Consider the following 17628-nt stretch of genomic DNA (forward strand, 5'->3'; position numbering starts at 1 on the left):
TTTGTACTGAAAAATGATTCTGGATCCACAGTGCAGAGGGTGACCTCTCCTGGGCATAACTAGTATGTCAACAATAATTTCCATCACTGGAAAAACATAACTCAAATTAAATTATTATTCAGTAAACGTGTCACATATTTTAAGTCGACAATTTCACTTTGGCAGAGTTTCTCTATTACTATAACATTAACAGAACATCCACCTTCGATAGGCAAGAGAGTAGGATCAATCGCCCAATCAACTGTTATTTATTGTACATGCAGTGGATGGATAGATGAGGGGAAGCCAGACTTGGATAGATAGAACACAACATCCATCTCCACCTATGCATAAAGGAAGAGGAGTTATTGATTGGGAGCTACTCAATCCACTGGCTTTGGAGGGTGATGGTGAACACGCTGCGTGATTCAAAACACAGGCTGCCATATTGATCCAGAGCTGGTCAGTAGAGATGATTGGGCTCTCAGTCTATTGATCGTCTTAGTTGCAGGAGAGGAAGCTGGCTACAAATTACTGAGCAGGCCTGATGTGTGACACAGGCTATAGTCAATATAAAGAGAATCAGAAACCATTTGTATCCCTTTTTCTCCACCTCATTCAGGGTTTAAATACACTCAATGGCATACATTTAAGGGTGATATGACAAGCAAATAGTGTCAGCAGTCTACCTATCCATAGAAAATACATTTATTTTAAACGATTCAAATCCTTATTCCCTCCTCCTATGACTCATTTGGTTTATTTATTAATTTAGCTAAGGCCAAAATCCTAGCCTCGGTTTATAGAACTATTCTTGACTAGATGAATATATCGTTGGTGTCAAGTCACAACCTTGTATGTGTAAAATCATTATTTTCAAGAAGAAAAAGTTATCCAATAGATCATTTAGTCATAAGCTCATGTTAATACGCTGTGAGCTTGTACATCACCAATTGTCTACTTTAGCACTCTTCTACGACGAAGTAGGTAGGTCAATAATTTACCAAAAAGAAAAATTGAAATATAAGGTTTCTGCCCGATAGCAACGATGTCCAAGTTCTGGAAGTAATTAAATGAAACACTGATGGAGTGATTGCAGACAAACTTAAAAGCTTTAATATTTGCACAGTCTATGACAGTGTAAAAATGAATCATTAAAAAAAGAAATTAACAACATTCTCCCAGATTGTTGCAGGCGTTATGGCCAATATCAAAGTTGAAAAGAACAAAATGCTAATCATCTAATTTCTCTTAGACATGTAGGGCTTGAATATCAAACAGGGTTCTAGAGTGGCACTTCTAATATATATTAAAACAAATAGTGTCTTTGTTTTCAACTCCCGATCAAGTTGACTGTGATGAATCACATCTTTATAAATGCACAAAGACAATATGTGAATATATACATTTAAAATGTTAACCAATTTACTGCCAAAACTCACAGTAAAATCAAGTAGGTCTATAGTCCAAGGAGCTGATTTGCTTGGTGGACATGGGAGAGAACTCACCCATGTCCCTCCTCAGGAAGAGCAGGATGAGGGGGGAACATCCGAGAGGTGTGAGACAGCGCTGTGCAGTTTACGGGACCTCCTGCGCAACATCCTGATGGAGTCTGGGGAGGTTTGGGGGACCCAGGCCATCCCTGAGCTGCTCTCCCCGCACGCGTCACTGAGAGTCACTGTGCTCCGGTTCCTCAGGCTACGACGCACAGAGCGCCCCCTGGAGGTTATCGGTTTGAAGACATCCTCCACATTGAAGTCGGCCTGCCAGGGAGCAAGATGTGGGTTTGCTGGCTGGTTGTCAGAACTGGAGAAGTCCAGCTGACTGGTTGGTGGCCCCGTTTCTCCCTGGACCAATTTGCACTCTTCTGTCTGGTTGGCTGCCACCTTAACCTCCTGCAGGATGAGGTCATTTCCTTCTGTCTGGTTGGCTGCCACCTTACCCTCCTGCAGGATGAGGTCATTTCCAACTCGTCGCTGAACTGGGTTTTGGTGTGCCAACTCTGACATACTCACAGGGTTAGCGATTTCTACATCTATGCAAGTGTCGACAGGTTCATTTAGACTTGTGTGGCATTCCTCATTCTTACCCCCCTCTGTGCATTGTGCCTCTAGAACCGAAATTTGGGGACACTGCTCATCATTGCAAACCTCAGTGTTCTCAGGTACACTCTGTCTAGAAAGGGACTCCGTTGCCAAATGGCTTATGGTGGCGTGGTTTTCACCATGTTCATGTCCTGTTGATTCAGTCTGGGGTGGGCTCTGTGGCTCCCCGCTGAGCCAGGGATCAACAGGAACACTCACCTTTCTGCCCTTCCCCCCTCTACCTTTCACTTTCACACGGTTGCTCTTCACCGCCAACATGGCATTGGAGCTTGGCGTTGACCAGCTCCGGGTCTTGCGCGTTAGCTTTCCCATCCTGGGGGTGAAGATTTCAACAGGGTCTTCTGAGGGCTTTTCCAACTGGTCTGTGGGACTGACGTCCTCTGTCTCAACAGTCTTATTATTGGCGGAGGAGCAGTCATGCGGCTGAGTGGCAGCTGTGAGGACTCCTGTAATGGGGTCACTGTTGAGGAACTCTGCTTCAGTAGGAAGGGACAGAGTTGATTCTTCATCAGAGGCTGTGGAGGCAAGGAAAGGGTTGTGTTTAGGAGTGAGGTTACGGTGAAGTGTGGAAGTGTGGGAAACAGAGTTGACAGTAATACATGATACATCGTGCATATGAATACTGTATACCCGTGCGTAGTGAAGATAAGCCTCCGTTAAGGGTCTCTCGGACGGGGCTCAGGGTGGGGTCTTTGGAGGCATAGATTCTGGAGCCATACAGTGATAGGTCTACCTCCTTAGACCAGCGACGATTTGAGGCAGCCTGAAGGAGAAGCAGAAGATATTTTAATTAACACATTCCCTGCCTGGTATTAATTAGGACCTGCAGCAATATTTCCATTCGGAGCTTTTGTTTTGAAGCCCTGAATTGGAAGTGAAAACCGTAAATTCTGCCGCAATGGTATTTTTATTCACCCGAAACTTTTGTTACCGTGATCAGCAACGCTTTAGTTATGAATAAAGATTTGATTATTATTGAAATCTGGGAAAATAATCTGAGATAAAAGCATTTTTTTTTTTTTTTTTAAACAAATGGAAGTGTTGCCCGTTTACTCGATCGCATATCAACTACTATCATCTAGCTATTCATATGTAGCATACGACCACGAGCCAGTCAGACACACACACACACACACACACACTATAGCCAAATTAAAATACCCAACTTTCTGCTCACTCCACACTGTCTTCCAGCTTGACCCTGAATTAATTTGTTGCAAATAATCATTTGCATTTGGAGGAGCCGAGACCTTAGAGTGAGTTCCCAAAGCCCCTTTGAGCCAGGATCAGCAAGTGTACACGATGTGTTCACATCAGCCTGTTTGTCAAGTGTCGACAGACTATACGTTGTTATTGGACAGACAGTCGGGTATGAATGGTCTGAGAGTTAAAGTGGGGGTGGGGGGGGGGGGGTGGGTGGAGGGCCATGGCTGACTCACCATCATCTTCCTCACCTTCATCTTCCCAGTGGCAGCTTTGGCAGCTGAGCGCTTCAATCTCTTCACAGGCTCACCACTGTCCTCAGGCTGCTGAAGGAATGGAGAAATGACACCAGGATTTATTATAAGCACACACACAGTCTCACACACTAGTCATATACACAAAAATGCCATACCCCACACACACACACTTCATATTAACTTTAAATTGGCAGAATATTCTGTCATTTAAAATCCAACTGTTGTCTGCTTTTGACGGAATTCTCAGTCAATTAGTGCCCAGCTGATATGGCCGATTAAAAAAATTAATAATAATAATTGCCCCAAAGACGTCCCCAGGCGTCTTGGGCACCACATGGGGTGATTGCACACAATGTTTAACACGATGGACGCCAGATCGCCTCGCAACCCGTCGGATGGCGTGTAGTAAGGGTTGAATTAGTACCATGCAGCCGAAGCTTCCGTGCTTCTTCCCATCGTGAGGAGGAACAATGCGCGTGCCTCCCATAAGGATCCACTCATTGTCATTTCTTTGTTGCTCGTTTTCTCCGAAGAATACTACAAAGTTGTTGTTTTAGTCCAAACCGCCCAGCGTTCAGATGTAAACAGTGATTTTTAACCCCATCGCGCCAGCCATGTTACCGCTTGTGGTGACATGTCGGTTGCTGCTCGAAAAGGTTCAATTCAAATGGCCAGTCAATTCAATTCAAATGGCCAGCAGGAGGCGCTGAAAGTGTTTAAGTATAATATTTCTCACAGGGAAGACAGTAATTTGTTTAAGTATAATATTGTTACTGTTGAATTCAATTAATGCTAATACCAACTACTCAAATGGTATCAATAACTACTAGTCTGCAGCTGCACTAAATTGATTCTGCAGAGTGTCTCAGTGGTTATAAACAGTCAAACAGCATGGTTATACTGGACAGCTCCCAGGTGTGAATGTGGTACACAAAGGATCTTGTCTTACATTTCCACAGAAAGAGTGTGCAGGCTGATCCGACCCTCCCTGAAGACAGCCGACCTTTCTTTTCCTGGTGGTAGAGCATGCTGGAGCTGGTAGTTCCACCACGTTCTCTGCCTCTGGTTGGGGATGGGCTTTAAACCCCTCTTGCATTTCAATCTCAGAAGCAGCACAGGGCACAGCCCGAGGCTCTGGGACAGAGTCTACAAGCCAGAGACAAACGTTAATCTTGAACTGGAAATGCACTGCAAAATCACATGCGTTAATAAAATAATATCCCATATTGCTTTAACAATCGGAATGGCCAATCTGCAGACTGATGAAACTACCAACTCAAAGAGCACCAAGAAGCCCTCAGAAGGACAATATTGGTGAAGTTGTCCAAAGTGAACCGATATAAAATGCACTCACCGTCACCGGTCCCTGTGTCCGCGAGAGACTCTTCTTGGAAGGCAGTGTTTAAATTCAGCGGCTGGGCCTCCTCCGACATGCCTTCTGAAAACGGTATGGAGAGAACGGTCACATCCAGCATGTTTGAATAGGATGATTTCTTCCATCACAGTAGCTACTGGCAACCAACCTGTTTTTTCGGTCAACACATTGTCCATTTCATCCAGGGAGGGGAATGAAATCTAAAGGAACATTAAGCAAACGGTCATGATTTAATTAACTTATAGGCAAGTCATAATATCGCAAATGTCATACACATACAGACCCTGGGCCTGGCATTGTGGATTTAGTGAGACAGTTTTTCTTTTGGCTTTGAACGGACACAAAGAATGAGCCAGTTTGGATACAGTGCCTTGCTCAATGATACTTTATAGGACGCATAGCCGTTTGTGTGCATATATTGGCTGTTGAATTGAAAAACAGAGTTTGTTCTTACGATGCAGTAACTATAACTATGATGAGGCCACCATGGCACTTGGCCTTCTAAACCAATTAAAGTACAAGAAAACAAACAAAACATCTTTTTAGTTCCGACATGCATACCTTTTCGCATGTCTCCACACCATCCTCTTCAGGACACGATACCTTGCGACGACGAGTGAGCGAATACGATAGTATAGGCGACGCTCCCAAGTCCAAGGGGCTACCGAGGCCAGGCTGTGCCGAGGGGGTGGCTAGTCGGGGTTCACTCCTCTGGGGAGTCTTCAGCGCTGGACGGAGACGGTCTCCCGGAGTGGCAGACCGGGCAGGGGTGGACCCCTTCTTCAGCGGGGTGCTCGGGGGAAAGTTCCGGTCAAATACCTCAGGGGAGAGTGGCATGCCAAAATGCACACGTCTCTTCTGTTTTGGATTTGCCTCAGAGTCATCAGTTTCGGAAGAATCACTCTTGGCTGCAGAGAGACAAATGTACTTTAGAATGTTAACAGCACAACTTCACAGCTATTCTGTTGTGATCCATCAGAAATAAGTACCATTTTTAAATTGAACAATCAACCTTTTCTTGCACCCGAGGCTTGATTTGAAGCAGTAAATAAAAGAGAACCCAATGGTGTCAACGAGTATATCCACAAAGTAGAGGGCATGTGCAAGGAGCGCATTGAACATGATACATTTTGTCTTAACTCAGCTGGGTGGATTAGGTGATGTTAGAGTGAGATGATGTTAGATTAAAACAAGCATAAGCATAACAGGTGCATAAAACAAGCATAACAACAAGCTTGTGCATGCCAAACATTGCACCATGGTCGTCGCCGATTTACATTTCTGCTGCTGGGTGCTCAACACAGGTGAATGCCACTCGTGACTCCCCAACCTGCCTGCAATAACAAGACTAGTAGCCTACATGACTTGCGGGAGAATTTCAGCACCATAGGGAATGAACAGCAACAGACACACAAACCTCCATTGTAAGAAAAGGCTAATGTTAGCATTAGCTCATGCCAGCCATCTTTTGAGTAATGTTTATATTTCCAACGTGATGAGATTGAAAATCATAAATTAGATTTTGTAAAAAAAAAAAAAAAAACTCTAACATACATACTTCATAGTTAAAGTCCTCAAGCCAGCATACAACACAGGCCTATTAAAACAGTATTAGAATGCTATGTTGATTTGTTTAAACTAACCACTACCATTACGTCTTTTTACAAGGAAGGTATCAAGAGCCAGCCACACCAAGCAAGATAACTAATGATAATTATGTGAGCATCAGACGTTAAATAGTTATGGAGAGATGGATCTATATAGCTATAACCAACAACTAATAGTTTACAAAAAGGGGCAAGAGCTAAAACCCTCAGTGATGTAAATTTCAATGTAATCTTTGTAATGGGTCCCGGGACCCACGGGTGGTCTTTTAAATGGGTCCCAGGGACATTAATGAGTCTTACTTCAATGACATTAGAGTAGAGTATTGCATCCCAGGAAATCCCGGAGGGTGGCATGATTGCGTCCTCTCAATTTAGTGAGTCTAAGGATGCAGGCCATTTGCGTCACTGCTCAAGAATCAATATTGTACATACGGCATTTTCCGTGTGTGTGGGGACCTATAAATGTTTATCTGAAAGGTAGACAGAATCTACTATAATAAAATAAAGTTCCCACACATTTTCCCAGGGGACTGCAAAAATCAATTTCAGATCCAGAGCAAAAGCAAAGCCAGACAGACAAAAAAAAAAGTACTATTCACGAGAAAAAAAAACTATTCACAGACTGTGGACTAAAATAGAGAAAAGCAAGAAGCATAATTCTCCTTTATAATAATTCACATGTGTTTACAATCAGGTCATCAAAATATACTGTACAATATACGTATGACTACACCCAGATTATTTTATGGCCAAAAGGTTGTTCTCTGGGGAATCTACCTGGCCCGCTGGCTACTTTTTCCCTGACCCATTGACAACCTTGGATCTCCCCATGGCACAATCAGGTGTGCTTCATCAACACATGAGGATTCAATGTTGAAACTACACAGCAGTGTTTGGAACTATTGGTAGCCAGATGGGGACCAAGACCATTACTTCTGCATTGTCATTCTTGTTATCTCTGCACAGTGCATACTAAAAACAGTGAAGTCATAGCTTAAGTGCCAAAATATTTGTGGCCAAAAGAGCAAGTTATTTCGCACACCAAAATATTGATAATATGCATATTCACCACATTCATAATAAAAGTATATGGGAGCGTTGTTAACACCCTTTCCTACTGGCTTGTTACTCCATATCCTTATAGAAAGCCCTGCAAGGGCCTTTCCAGTTTCAAAAACAAAACATTGCTATTCTACCCCGAGTATATACTCCATAGAAGCACATAGACGCGTGTGGTAAATCGAAGGCTGGGGTTACAGAGACAGATAAAAGCTGGTTGGCTTCTCTGGTGTGAACCAATTAGTGTCCGCATGTTTACCTGTGGACTTCAACTCCAACATGGAGCAGTGAGGAGAGGGTGGTGTGGGCAGTAAGCCGGGCACTGCTGCTGCGGCCTCAGGCAGTGGTCGGCTGAGACGTTGAACTTCAAACGGAGGTTCCTGTCGGAGGATAGGCAGAACAGACAGGGTAAACAATCTCGGTGGGATTGTGAAACCAGAATGGAGGAGCATGTGGAAGATTGGAGAAATATATACCTACAACTCCAAGATCTGAAATATTCTATATTACACACTTAAAGGACAACTTTAGTTTTTTTTCAACCAAGGTTCATGTTTTAGGTTGTTATTAGAGAAAATAAAAGGTGAGTGTTAATTCTTTCATTTGCTGCTTTCTTTTGTTTTGGGGATTTTAGCAGTTTTTGACAGGCATTCGAGCATGGGGTAAATGTTTTATTTATTTATTATTTACTATAGTCCTAATAAACCCCAAGAAATTGCATCTGACCACAAAAGATCACGGGATCTATTGAATGTGTCAAACTGACATATTGAGCCTATACACACAGTATAAGCCCCAGTAGGCTACCTTGCTGTGGCCAAATCACCATAAAATGTTGTAAAAAAATACATATTTAGCCCCATGCTCGAATGCCCCCGCCCCCCTGTCAAAAAGAGCTAAAATCCCTAAAACGAAAGAAAGCAGTAAATGAAAAATAAAATAAGACTCATCTTTTACTTCCTCTAATAACAACCTAAAACATGAACCTTGGTTGAAAAAAACTAAAGTTGTCCTTTAAACACCATTAAAACATTATTAATGTATAAGACCAGTTCACACCGAGACAGACACTCATTTCTCTCGCAGTCTCATCACACTGATGAATCAGAGCCTCTGGAGTCTGAGTAAAAAGTATAGTGAGGCTACACTATAATTTTTTTAAAGCATCAGTTTTCTTAAATAAAAATGTCCACCATCAAATACATAACATGGACAGTATTTCACAGCAATTTCCGGATAGTGTAGTCCTGGGGCTGGATCTGAAGTTAGCCGTAAACACTGTCTCGGAGCACAGTAGAGTTGCACCGTTTGGTGCTTTTACGTAAGTCGTTTAAAGAATCAGATACGCCCTTTAAAACAAGGCAACAATGTATTTTAGATTTAACATTTATTTTAAAGACACATTGATGCAACTACATAGACAAGTTATTGTGCTTTTGTAAAGTGATGCATTTATTCACTACTAACATTACATACCCAATACCTAATCTCTGCGCTACGGCTACTGAATCTGTTGGCAGGGGCATTCAGAATGTGTGTACATTGGGGATTAGTGGAATGAAAACATAAGCGCCCCCGCTGGAAGTGGAGGGTGGACCAAACAGGACAACACCCCGTTATTCACAGTCTATTGGGCGACAACACACAAGGCAGCCATTTTTTTCCTCCCTTTTTTGCCTGCCCCATGTGTTCCCAGATTGACAGATAGCAGTTTTGTCTCCATGTATAATGCATCCAAATGGCCCACCAGAGGACTTCCAGGAACGGCTTCATGCCTACGTACATGATCACCACTGAACAGCATTATTTCCTTAACGGTGAATGGAAGAATACAATAGATGGCATAGAAATGAAGGGTTTTTCTTATTTTCTTGGGCGAATTATCCGATCCCTTTAATAGATTAGCTGGCGTTTCCAAATGTCTAATTGTGGTCTCCTCTTTTATTTATAGTAGTGTGCTGGACCTGGCCTCTGGGCTACACACACACACACACACACACACACACACACACACACACACACACACACAATGCCAGAGAGCCAGCAGAAAGAGAGCAGACTGCTGTTATAAAATGTATACGCATAAGTAGCAGGCACAGCCAGGATGGGCTACATAGACTTGGCATACCATATATTAGTCATATTATATTACTGTGTTGTTCATGTACACTTAACCCATTCTGACCTGATTCATACGAGGTTTCCACTGGACACACACTGGTTGATTAACTCATTCTGACCTGAGATCAGATTCTAAAAATGTCAGTCGTTCTTCGACTTTTTCAAAAACAGCAGACCTACAAGCTCGTATCGCGCCACTCGGTGGCGCGATATGAGCTTGTAGATCTGCTATTTTTAAATAGCTAAAGCATGACATGATGCTGACACCAAAATGGGTGCCCGCCCAGAATGGGTTAAGAGCAGTTTATTACAAAACAAGTCTCAAGTGTCAGCAAGAACCCACCGTAGAACTCAACGTGCTACAGTGAAATAACCAACCGATCGGCGGATGGTTACATTTATATTATGTGGCTGTTCTCATGCATTTTCAGTTTTCTTCAAACAATCTGAAAAGACATTGACCATTGCAGAAAAGATATTTCTGAAATTCTCTTTATTCGTCATGTGCTATGCTGCCATGGGATCTGTAGTTGCAAGCCCCTGGGTATAGACTAAGTTAGCTTACTGCCGTGTGAGATTCTCATCCGAATAGCCAATTTCCAGAGCTTGCCAGGCAATATTGATTTGACAATGTCTTTAACTCATAAAAAACATCTGTTGTTTTACTTTCTTAGCGTTGGCTTTTAAAAAAATAGATTTACAAGCTTGTACATTTACCATTTTTGAACGATCTTCACATCGAAAATGTGAGAACTACTGATTTAGAAGGCATTTGTCACAGTTTTATAGTTCTCCTTGATTGAATACTTTGACTTTTCTTTGTACACACACAACAGCGACAGCAATAGTTGAGGACGAGAATCTGCCACAGAAGCAGAGCAGATAAGTTTGTCTTTTACAGTGCCAGTGATGCTGGAAACAGGACAGTGGCATTAATAAACTGTGGGTGAGGCTGTACAGACCAATGATTGGAGTCTTTGGTTCATGCTGTTCATGCAGCGTGCAATGCAGTACCAAGTTAGTGACTTGTCATATGTATATAGGTGTACAATGTGCATCTTGGACACCTTACCCGTGTCTCATGAGGGATCCACGACTTGAGAGGACGGGCCTGGAGATCACTAAATATCATGTGTGGCTCCGAGTTGAGACGGATGGGTTTGAAAAAACACTTTTTCACAGTCTCATCTAGTGGCTTTGGTCCTTCAGTCTGTGGGAAATCAATAAAATCAGTGTTTGTCTTTGGCCTGGACTACACCTATATGGATCCTTTTTTTCAAAACGCACATTTGTGCCTTTCAGCCACACGTAAACAGCGTTTCCGGCCACTTGGAAACGGATAAATAAGTAAAGATTTTCCAAAATATCCGGATCAGTGGACCCGTGTAGTCATGCGAAGCAGAGCTTTTGAGAAACGATGACATCACCACTCATTTAGGGCATATCATTTTTTACTATAATATAGGTGAGAAATGCAGCTTGCGCCTGGAGACTACACGGATATCTAACCGATTGTTTATTTTTTATATCACTGTGTTAATAACGTATCATTGTTGCATCAATTGCACCACGTCACCAGCAAGCAAAGGCTCTGCATGCTGCATCCAATAGAGGGTATGCACGTGACATCATCGTACCTGGAAATTATGCGGGAACGCAAAAAAACTACTTTCTGGCCTTGACAGCCCATTCATCCAAACAGAAAAGTCCTGTCTGATTGCATTTAACATTATGTGACATTTAGAAACAGGTGGTACGCAGGACGGTTGAGTGATTTCCAACGCTGCTCAATGTTTTGCCACTCAGTCTAGATGAGGGGGCGTGTCCTGAAAATCATGCACGTGCATAATAAATAATATCAGCCTACTAGTCCAGTTCACAGTGGCCACCAGATGTTCGTATTGGTGAGGGCGAAGCTTGAATAATAGGTTAATTGCAGACCTACAGATAAACTGTGGTTAATGCGTGGCGTGTGCATAGCCATGTGAAACTAAGGCCTCTTTTAGATGGCGACCATCTCCAGATAAAATGGCAAAGTCCCATTGCGTTCTCATTTTTTATTGGCCCTTTACACGAGAGCGCACACAGGATGGTTATATATTTTATAATACATTAGGCTACATAAACGGTGCTGTCCTGCCACCTATCACAAAGCATTTCATTTACATCATGGTTTTACATTCACCATCGCTGATGAGCGGCGCTTGTTAGGAGAGGTTCATTGTAGGAACTAATAAACATGCAGTAACTTGTGAGCCATGATGTCATAAGTTTTGCGGATTCGCCGTTTTTTTTCCACTCTGGAATGTGGTTTCACTTTGTTGCGTTTTCACCTCGCCAAAACGCCGTTCTCGTCTAAAGGGACCCCAGCAAACGATACATTATTTCTCGTCTAAAGACCACCTAATTCTCATGCGTAAAGACAGCTACACCAGCGCACACGACATGGTCCATGGATGTGAGAATTGTGCATTTCCTCGCCTATTGGGACACCCCCTACGACGATGAAACATGATGGTCGTATTGTTTCAGGGCTATGATAAGATAAGACATTATAATGTTTTGTCAAAGGATAGAGTAGAGTAGACATGCCATATTTTGCTCTCTGTTTTATGGTCATTGAGAGAGAGAGAGAGAGAGAGAGAGAGAGGTGTGAATGCAATCGTGTGTCGGGATTTGGAGATTTACGCACATAGCATGACAACAGAAAAATAAAGCACAAAGGGATGAAAAATCTATCATTTTAGATCTACCTCTCAAACCAATGCCCAGGAAGTTCAGCTCAGGACACCATAGAAATGTACTTGCACTAGAGTTAAAAAATAAACTGTTTCAAAGTAAACCAAGTGTACAGAGAAACATACTTTTAGATCAATTATTTACCATGGCCCACTTAAAGTAAAGTTTGCAGTCATTAGTGAGGTTACCTCCTGTTCCTCCACCACACTGGTGCGCCCAAGGATAGGAGCACTGGCCTCCCTACTCTCCTCCAGGTGGGCCGTGCACCTCCTCTTCACTGGGGGCGGGAAGTTTTCCTTCCCTCCAACAGGGCTTCTCTCATCTGAGAGAGAGAGCGAGCAGGGAGGGGACAGAGAGGAACAGGTATATTATTAGAATCCACAGAAAGAGAAAAGTTGCATCAGGGACAGAGAGCAAGAGTGAGCAAGGAAGAATTGTACCCACCCGTCAACAACACACAAGTTACAAAATATTTTGGAATACCAAAAAAGGGACCTGGGAGAGTCTCCATGTAAAACAATGTAATAAAAAAAAGGAAAAGAAAGAGTGCAGTCAAAGTGAATGAAGAATAATAAAATCAAATGCCCAAACAGCAACAACAAAAGCGTCTTGAAGATTTTACGAACTGATGGGGCTGGTGTTGCATAAATGAAGGAGTTCATAACAGTCTTGAATTGATGCTTCCGATGGAAGTCTCAATAGGGCATCAAAACATTGCCACTGGAATAGCCACTAGGAAAAAGGCCATTAACAGGCCTGACGTCGAAATAAAAAAAAGACGTTCGCTCTGAAAGAATATATATATATTTTCAAAGATTTGCGCCGCATTTTTACCATTTTTCAAAAATAGCAGACCTACAAGCTCGTAGCGCGCCACTCGGTGGCGTGCTATGAGCTTGTAGATGTGCCATTTTTCAATAGCTAAAGTATAACATAATGCTTAGTTAAAACACCAAAAGGGGTTCCCGTCCAGAATGGGTTAAACAAATGACACTATAGGGGAGACGTCAGAGAAATAATCTAATGCAAAGATACCTCCTCCTGTATCTTTGTTCTCCTTTTGAGTGGTATTGTAGCCGTCACAGTCCTCTACATTCATCAGGGTCTGGAAGGAAGCAATCTTCTGCTTCAGGGTGGACGAGACATTGGGAAGCAATGAGCTTCCCCTGTCCAGCTGGTGAAGCAGGATGGAAAATAAAATAGAATTAAAACGACAGAACTTAACATTCTAACAATAACTAGTGGTGTCTGTCGGTACATCAGTGCAGTGCAGACCCCAACATTCTACTCAAAAGCAGTGTGACTCACTGGAGTTTGTGGAGTGGGAGGAGTATTCAGTCTCTGCTTTGCCATGAACCGGATGAGAGAGTTCATTTCTGGTGAGCCCCGGACCCCGATAGCCGACATCCGTCTCTTCTTCAGCTGAGCCAAACGAGACTTATCTGAAGTTATAGAAAGCTTTGACTGTGATAATAGACCAAAACGGCATGCACACTCACATATTTATAGCACAAACGTGCAATGTTTATCATACAAATTTGGTGCATTTGTTTGTGTGCCATGCTTTGTAGTTTATAAATGTAAATATAAATACTGAGATCTAAGCAAAACCAATACAGATCAACAACTTTTTATAGCCAGTGTGCTAGAGAATATCTAACCCATAATAAAAAGGCAACATAATGATCTAGTTAATACCTCATATTTCTCAATTTGTGATCCAGCAGGAATGTCTGAGGACTCACTTTTGGGTCAGGACTCGGTTGAAAAATAAAAATAAAAAAATAGAAGTACAGAACTAAAAAAGGAAAGGAGCAGTGATTCTCTATCCCTCTAATATGTGACCGAGCGTCTACGTTCCTATTCTATCCTTAAGGGAGATTAAAACTAATTTCTACTGCTTGTATCCACAGTCTTGTTCTTTCACACTTCATGATAATAGTAAATAGGGACACAGACTGACCCGTAGATGGAGAGCTTTTAATATATCCTGGATCAGCGATTAACCGGTTTCATAAACTGGTTAATCTTCCCAGATTAATTTTGCCAGTTAACCTGGATATGTTGAGGCTTGATTCGGTTTCATGAAAGCAATGCCACACTAGTTACCATGGAAACAAATGCTAAACCTGCTCCGGACCAGGCAGGTTTAACCTAATCCTGATGTCTTTACTGTTCATGATCAATCTGATCACAAACTAATGATTTTTTCCACACTTATTCAATTATGGGTTTATGTCTAAATTAAAGGACTAATTTAAACATATACAAAATCAAAGAACCAAAATATAGGCTGCACAACCTCTTGACAGTTTGTGAGATTGTAGATCAGCTACTTTTGGTGAAATGTTCCCCCAGAATAGGTGGTGGTGCAATAAGTATTATATTATGTTTAAGTGAAAACTGCTAAATATCACCATTACTCATTTCACCCACTATTGAACCCATGCCATGGCCCATGACCCACGGTTCACCAGTCTGGCCCCTGTCTGGGCAACAACCACCTTCCCCAAATGTAGCTGGGGAAGGTAGGGAGCTTTGGCCAAATATCACGATGCTACAATATTATTATTATGCTTACAATATTGCTAGTGACACAACAGGCTGCCATAAGCTCAGTCAAAGACACGCAAGTCCATTAGGCCTGCCTCCTGGTCCAGCCAACAATGGAGCAGCAGTCTAGCACTGAACTAACGATCAGAGGGAAAGCCTTTGTTGTACTCCGATGCACTGCCCATAGATCCGTAAGTCGTTCTGTACTATATACACACCCCGATAAAACATTTAATTGTAGTATAAGCTTTTATTAAGTAACATAACAATACGAATTTACAACCGCTAAAATGTATTTTTATGAGCTTACATTGACTGGTAAATTGTCAGAGTTGCCGAAAGCCTGCTGCTTGGTTGCACTGCAGACCCTAGATCCCAGGAACCAAAGTAACAGAATCTGAACCAACCTGGACCCAATTGACAATTATAAACCAGGGCCTGGACCCAAACTCTTATGCACAAGTAAGCAGTCAGCGACTAATGGAGAGAGCAGAGATGCACGTGACTTCACGTTTAGAAAAAAGTGCCTGGCAGAAACCCCAACTGTGTGTCACTTGATGTTTAGTTATTTACTATGAAATGAAAATGAATTAAGGAAATGACCTGTGGCTCTCACCTTTGTGGCTTGAAGACGCTGGGGTGAAACTCTGGGTTGAGATGCCAAACTGGCTAGGTGTAAGAGAGAAATCCAGTGGGGATGAGGCATCACCCTCACCCATGGGTGCGTCTACACCAGCCATGATCTACAGCAACAGAAAAGACTTTAATCACAGTATCATGCAAAATGTCATAGTCGAGCCAGAAGTATATCTGTTAAAATCTTGTTTGGTTTACATGTCAAGTATACATCCTGTTATTGTCGAATGTCGATCAGGGATAGTATGTAGCGTCACAGACAGATACGTTCATAAAAGGCTAGAGGGACATAGACAGAAATTAAAAATAGCACTGTGAATAGGTACAAACATAAATAATGAGATCTCTGCAGCCATCTTGTCTGTCTCTTTTATGCCAACATATGGATGTCAATATGTTGTCATGGGCTGTTACAGTGTATGACATCAGTATATTATATGGAGAATGCTGATGCTCTCAATCTGAAGTCATAGACTGGCCCCTAAGTACAATGATACTGTAGAGCCTGAAAATAGGTACAACTTGGCATAATCGGAGAGGCACATGTTCCCAACAGGAATCGCCCTACTAGAAAGAAAAAATAAATAACACCCTTGTGAACTAAGTGAGGGTGGCTCTTATCATCATGACGTAAAATAGACACCATGTTCTACGTCGATTTGCCCAGACACTATGAAACATTGTCCATTCATTGTCAATGGGTAGGACAAAGTTCGTGCACACACCAAAAGCTGGATAGGCCCCTCAAAAAAAACATTTAACAAAGCAGTTTATATAGCCATGTAATTGTGTCAACCAAGTATGTTGAGCAGCATGGTAGAGCATGATGCAAATAATTATAGATAGAGGTGTAATGAAACACTCGCACATAATAGATAGGCCAAACTGTTTGAGAATTAATCTGCTATTGAAATGTAAACCCAACAGAGTAGTATGCATGAACTCTACATTGTAATAGTAGATTGCAGAGAGAAGAATGATAATGCCTTAGCCTAAGATTTATAGACTGTATTGGCAGTGCGGTCACCGAGTGCCACACTCCTCCCGACCGATAGGGGCGCGTAGTTGAAAGCCAATGGCAAAAAAACAGCTCGGATAAAAAAAAAAGCTTTTTATTAAACAACGCGGGATGCAGCAAAGCTAATCGCTGTACCAACACATTTCTAACACCCGTGGCACATGTGGCGAGGACTTTACATTTGGAATCTGAATGTTCATGTACACGTTTGCAATGTAAAAGTAGCGATTGCGTAAAACAGGCGGAAGTTAAGCCATGGCTAACGCAGCCTTAGCTTTGACTCTCGTAGGTAGATTGAAAATGTCATAATGGATAAATACATCTACGAGTCTAAATCTTAGGCTAGGGCTAACGTTTATATTGAAATAAACGTGACGCTGACGTTAACATTAGTTCGGTGTGCCGGCCGGCCTGTCCAGAGTCTACTCTGACCTGACTCCAGACGAGGACGCGCAGTCGTGTCTGTTTATTAACAACATGCTAAGCTAAATACTAAGTATCAAGGCGTTCCAATTCACGACATCGATAATCTTGACAATATTTCTGTCTCGGCAACAACGAATGCAAGCCATATATAAGGAGCTATAACAAGGATCTGTTGTAGATAAACTTAACAATGCTACTCAGTCTCAACAGTCACAAACTACATCCCATTCATTCAAATTTCGATCCTCGGCCGAACCAACCGGGGGAGGACGACGTAAGATCCGTCCGCACGAAATTGTGAAACAACAAATATTTCTATATTCTATACAAATCTATTATAATGCAAACGTCTGCAAATAAAGTCACGGTGAATAATAAAATGGCATACCTGAAGCTGAAGGACTGCACAGGACGTGGTAGTGTTCTATCTATTGTCCACTCCTCGTAGAAGAAAGTCGCGAGCCGGTCGCGAGGAGTGGGGGCGGAACTCAGTTTGAAATAAGCCAAATAAGCCAATGGGAGGTCGGTTATGTAGCCTCGTAACCCCCCC

At 42.3% G+C, this 17628-nt stretch overlaps 1 protein-coding gene across 4 annotated transcripts; it reads right to left on the reverse strand.

Moving 5' to 3' along the window:
- Positions 1-1111: 1111 nt before the first annotated feature.
- On the reverse strand, positions 1112-15737 carry cdca2 (cell division cycle associated 2). 4 transcript variants are annotated; one of them, XM_083784288.1, is made up of 13 exons: positions 15615-15737; positions 13754-13887; positions 13481-13619; positions 12634-12767; positions 10779-10916; positions 7845-7965; positions 5481-5827; positions 5068-5119; positions 4899-4982; positions 4494-4690; positions 3524-3610; positions 2715-2847; positions 1112-2599 (listed from the first exon to the last, which is right to left on the reverse strand). In XM_083784288.1, the coding sequence occupies exons 1-13, from the start codon at positions 15715-15717 to the stop codon at positions 1500-1502; spliced, it is 2769 nt and encodes a 922-aa protein (XP_083640414.1). In that variant the 5' UTR covers positions 15718-15737; the 3' UTR covers positions 1112-1499. The 4 variants fall into 4 exon arrangements, with proteins under 4 accessions (XP_083640414.1, XP_083640415.1, XP_083640413.1 ...); XM_083784289.1 differs by having other exon boundaries at positions 3539-3613; XM_083784287.1 differs by having other exon boundaries at positions 3524-3613.
- Between the last annotated feature and the right edge of the window lie 1891 nt (positions 15738-17628).

Source organism: Protomyctophum parallelum (assembly GCF_964188405.1).
Source record: "Protomyctophum parallelum genome assembly, chromosome: 15".
Taxonomy (NCBI): domain Eukaryota; kingdom Metazoa; phylum Chordata; class Actinopteri; order Myctophiformes; family Myctophidae; genus Protomyctophum; species Protomyctophum parallelum.

Bases quoted from the DNA above. Each gene is read 5' to 3' on its own strand.
- cdca2 (XM_083784287.1), bottom strand. From the start codon at position 15,717: ATGGGTGAGGGTGATGCCTCATCCCCACTGGATTTCTCTCTTACACCT. The intron at 12,768-13,480 runs GTATCTTTGCAT...TCTCTCTCTCAG, and splicing joins GAACAAAGATACAGGAGGAG to ATGAGAGAAGCCCTGTTGGA. The intron at 7,966-10,778 runs GTAAGGTGTCCA...ATCCTCCGACAG, and splicing joins GGATCCCTCATGAGACACGG to GAACCTCCGTTTGAAGTTCA.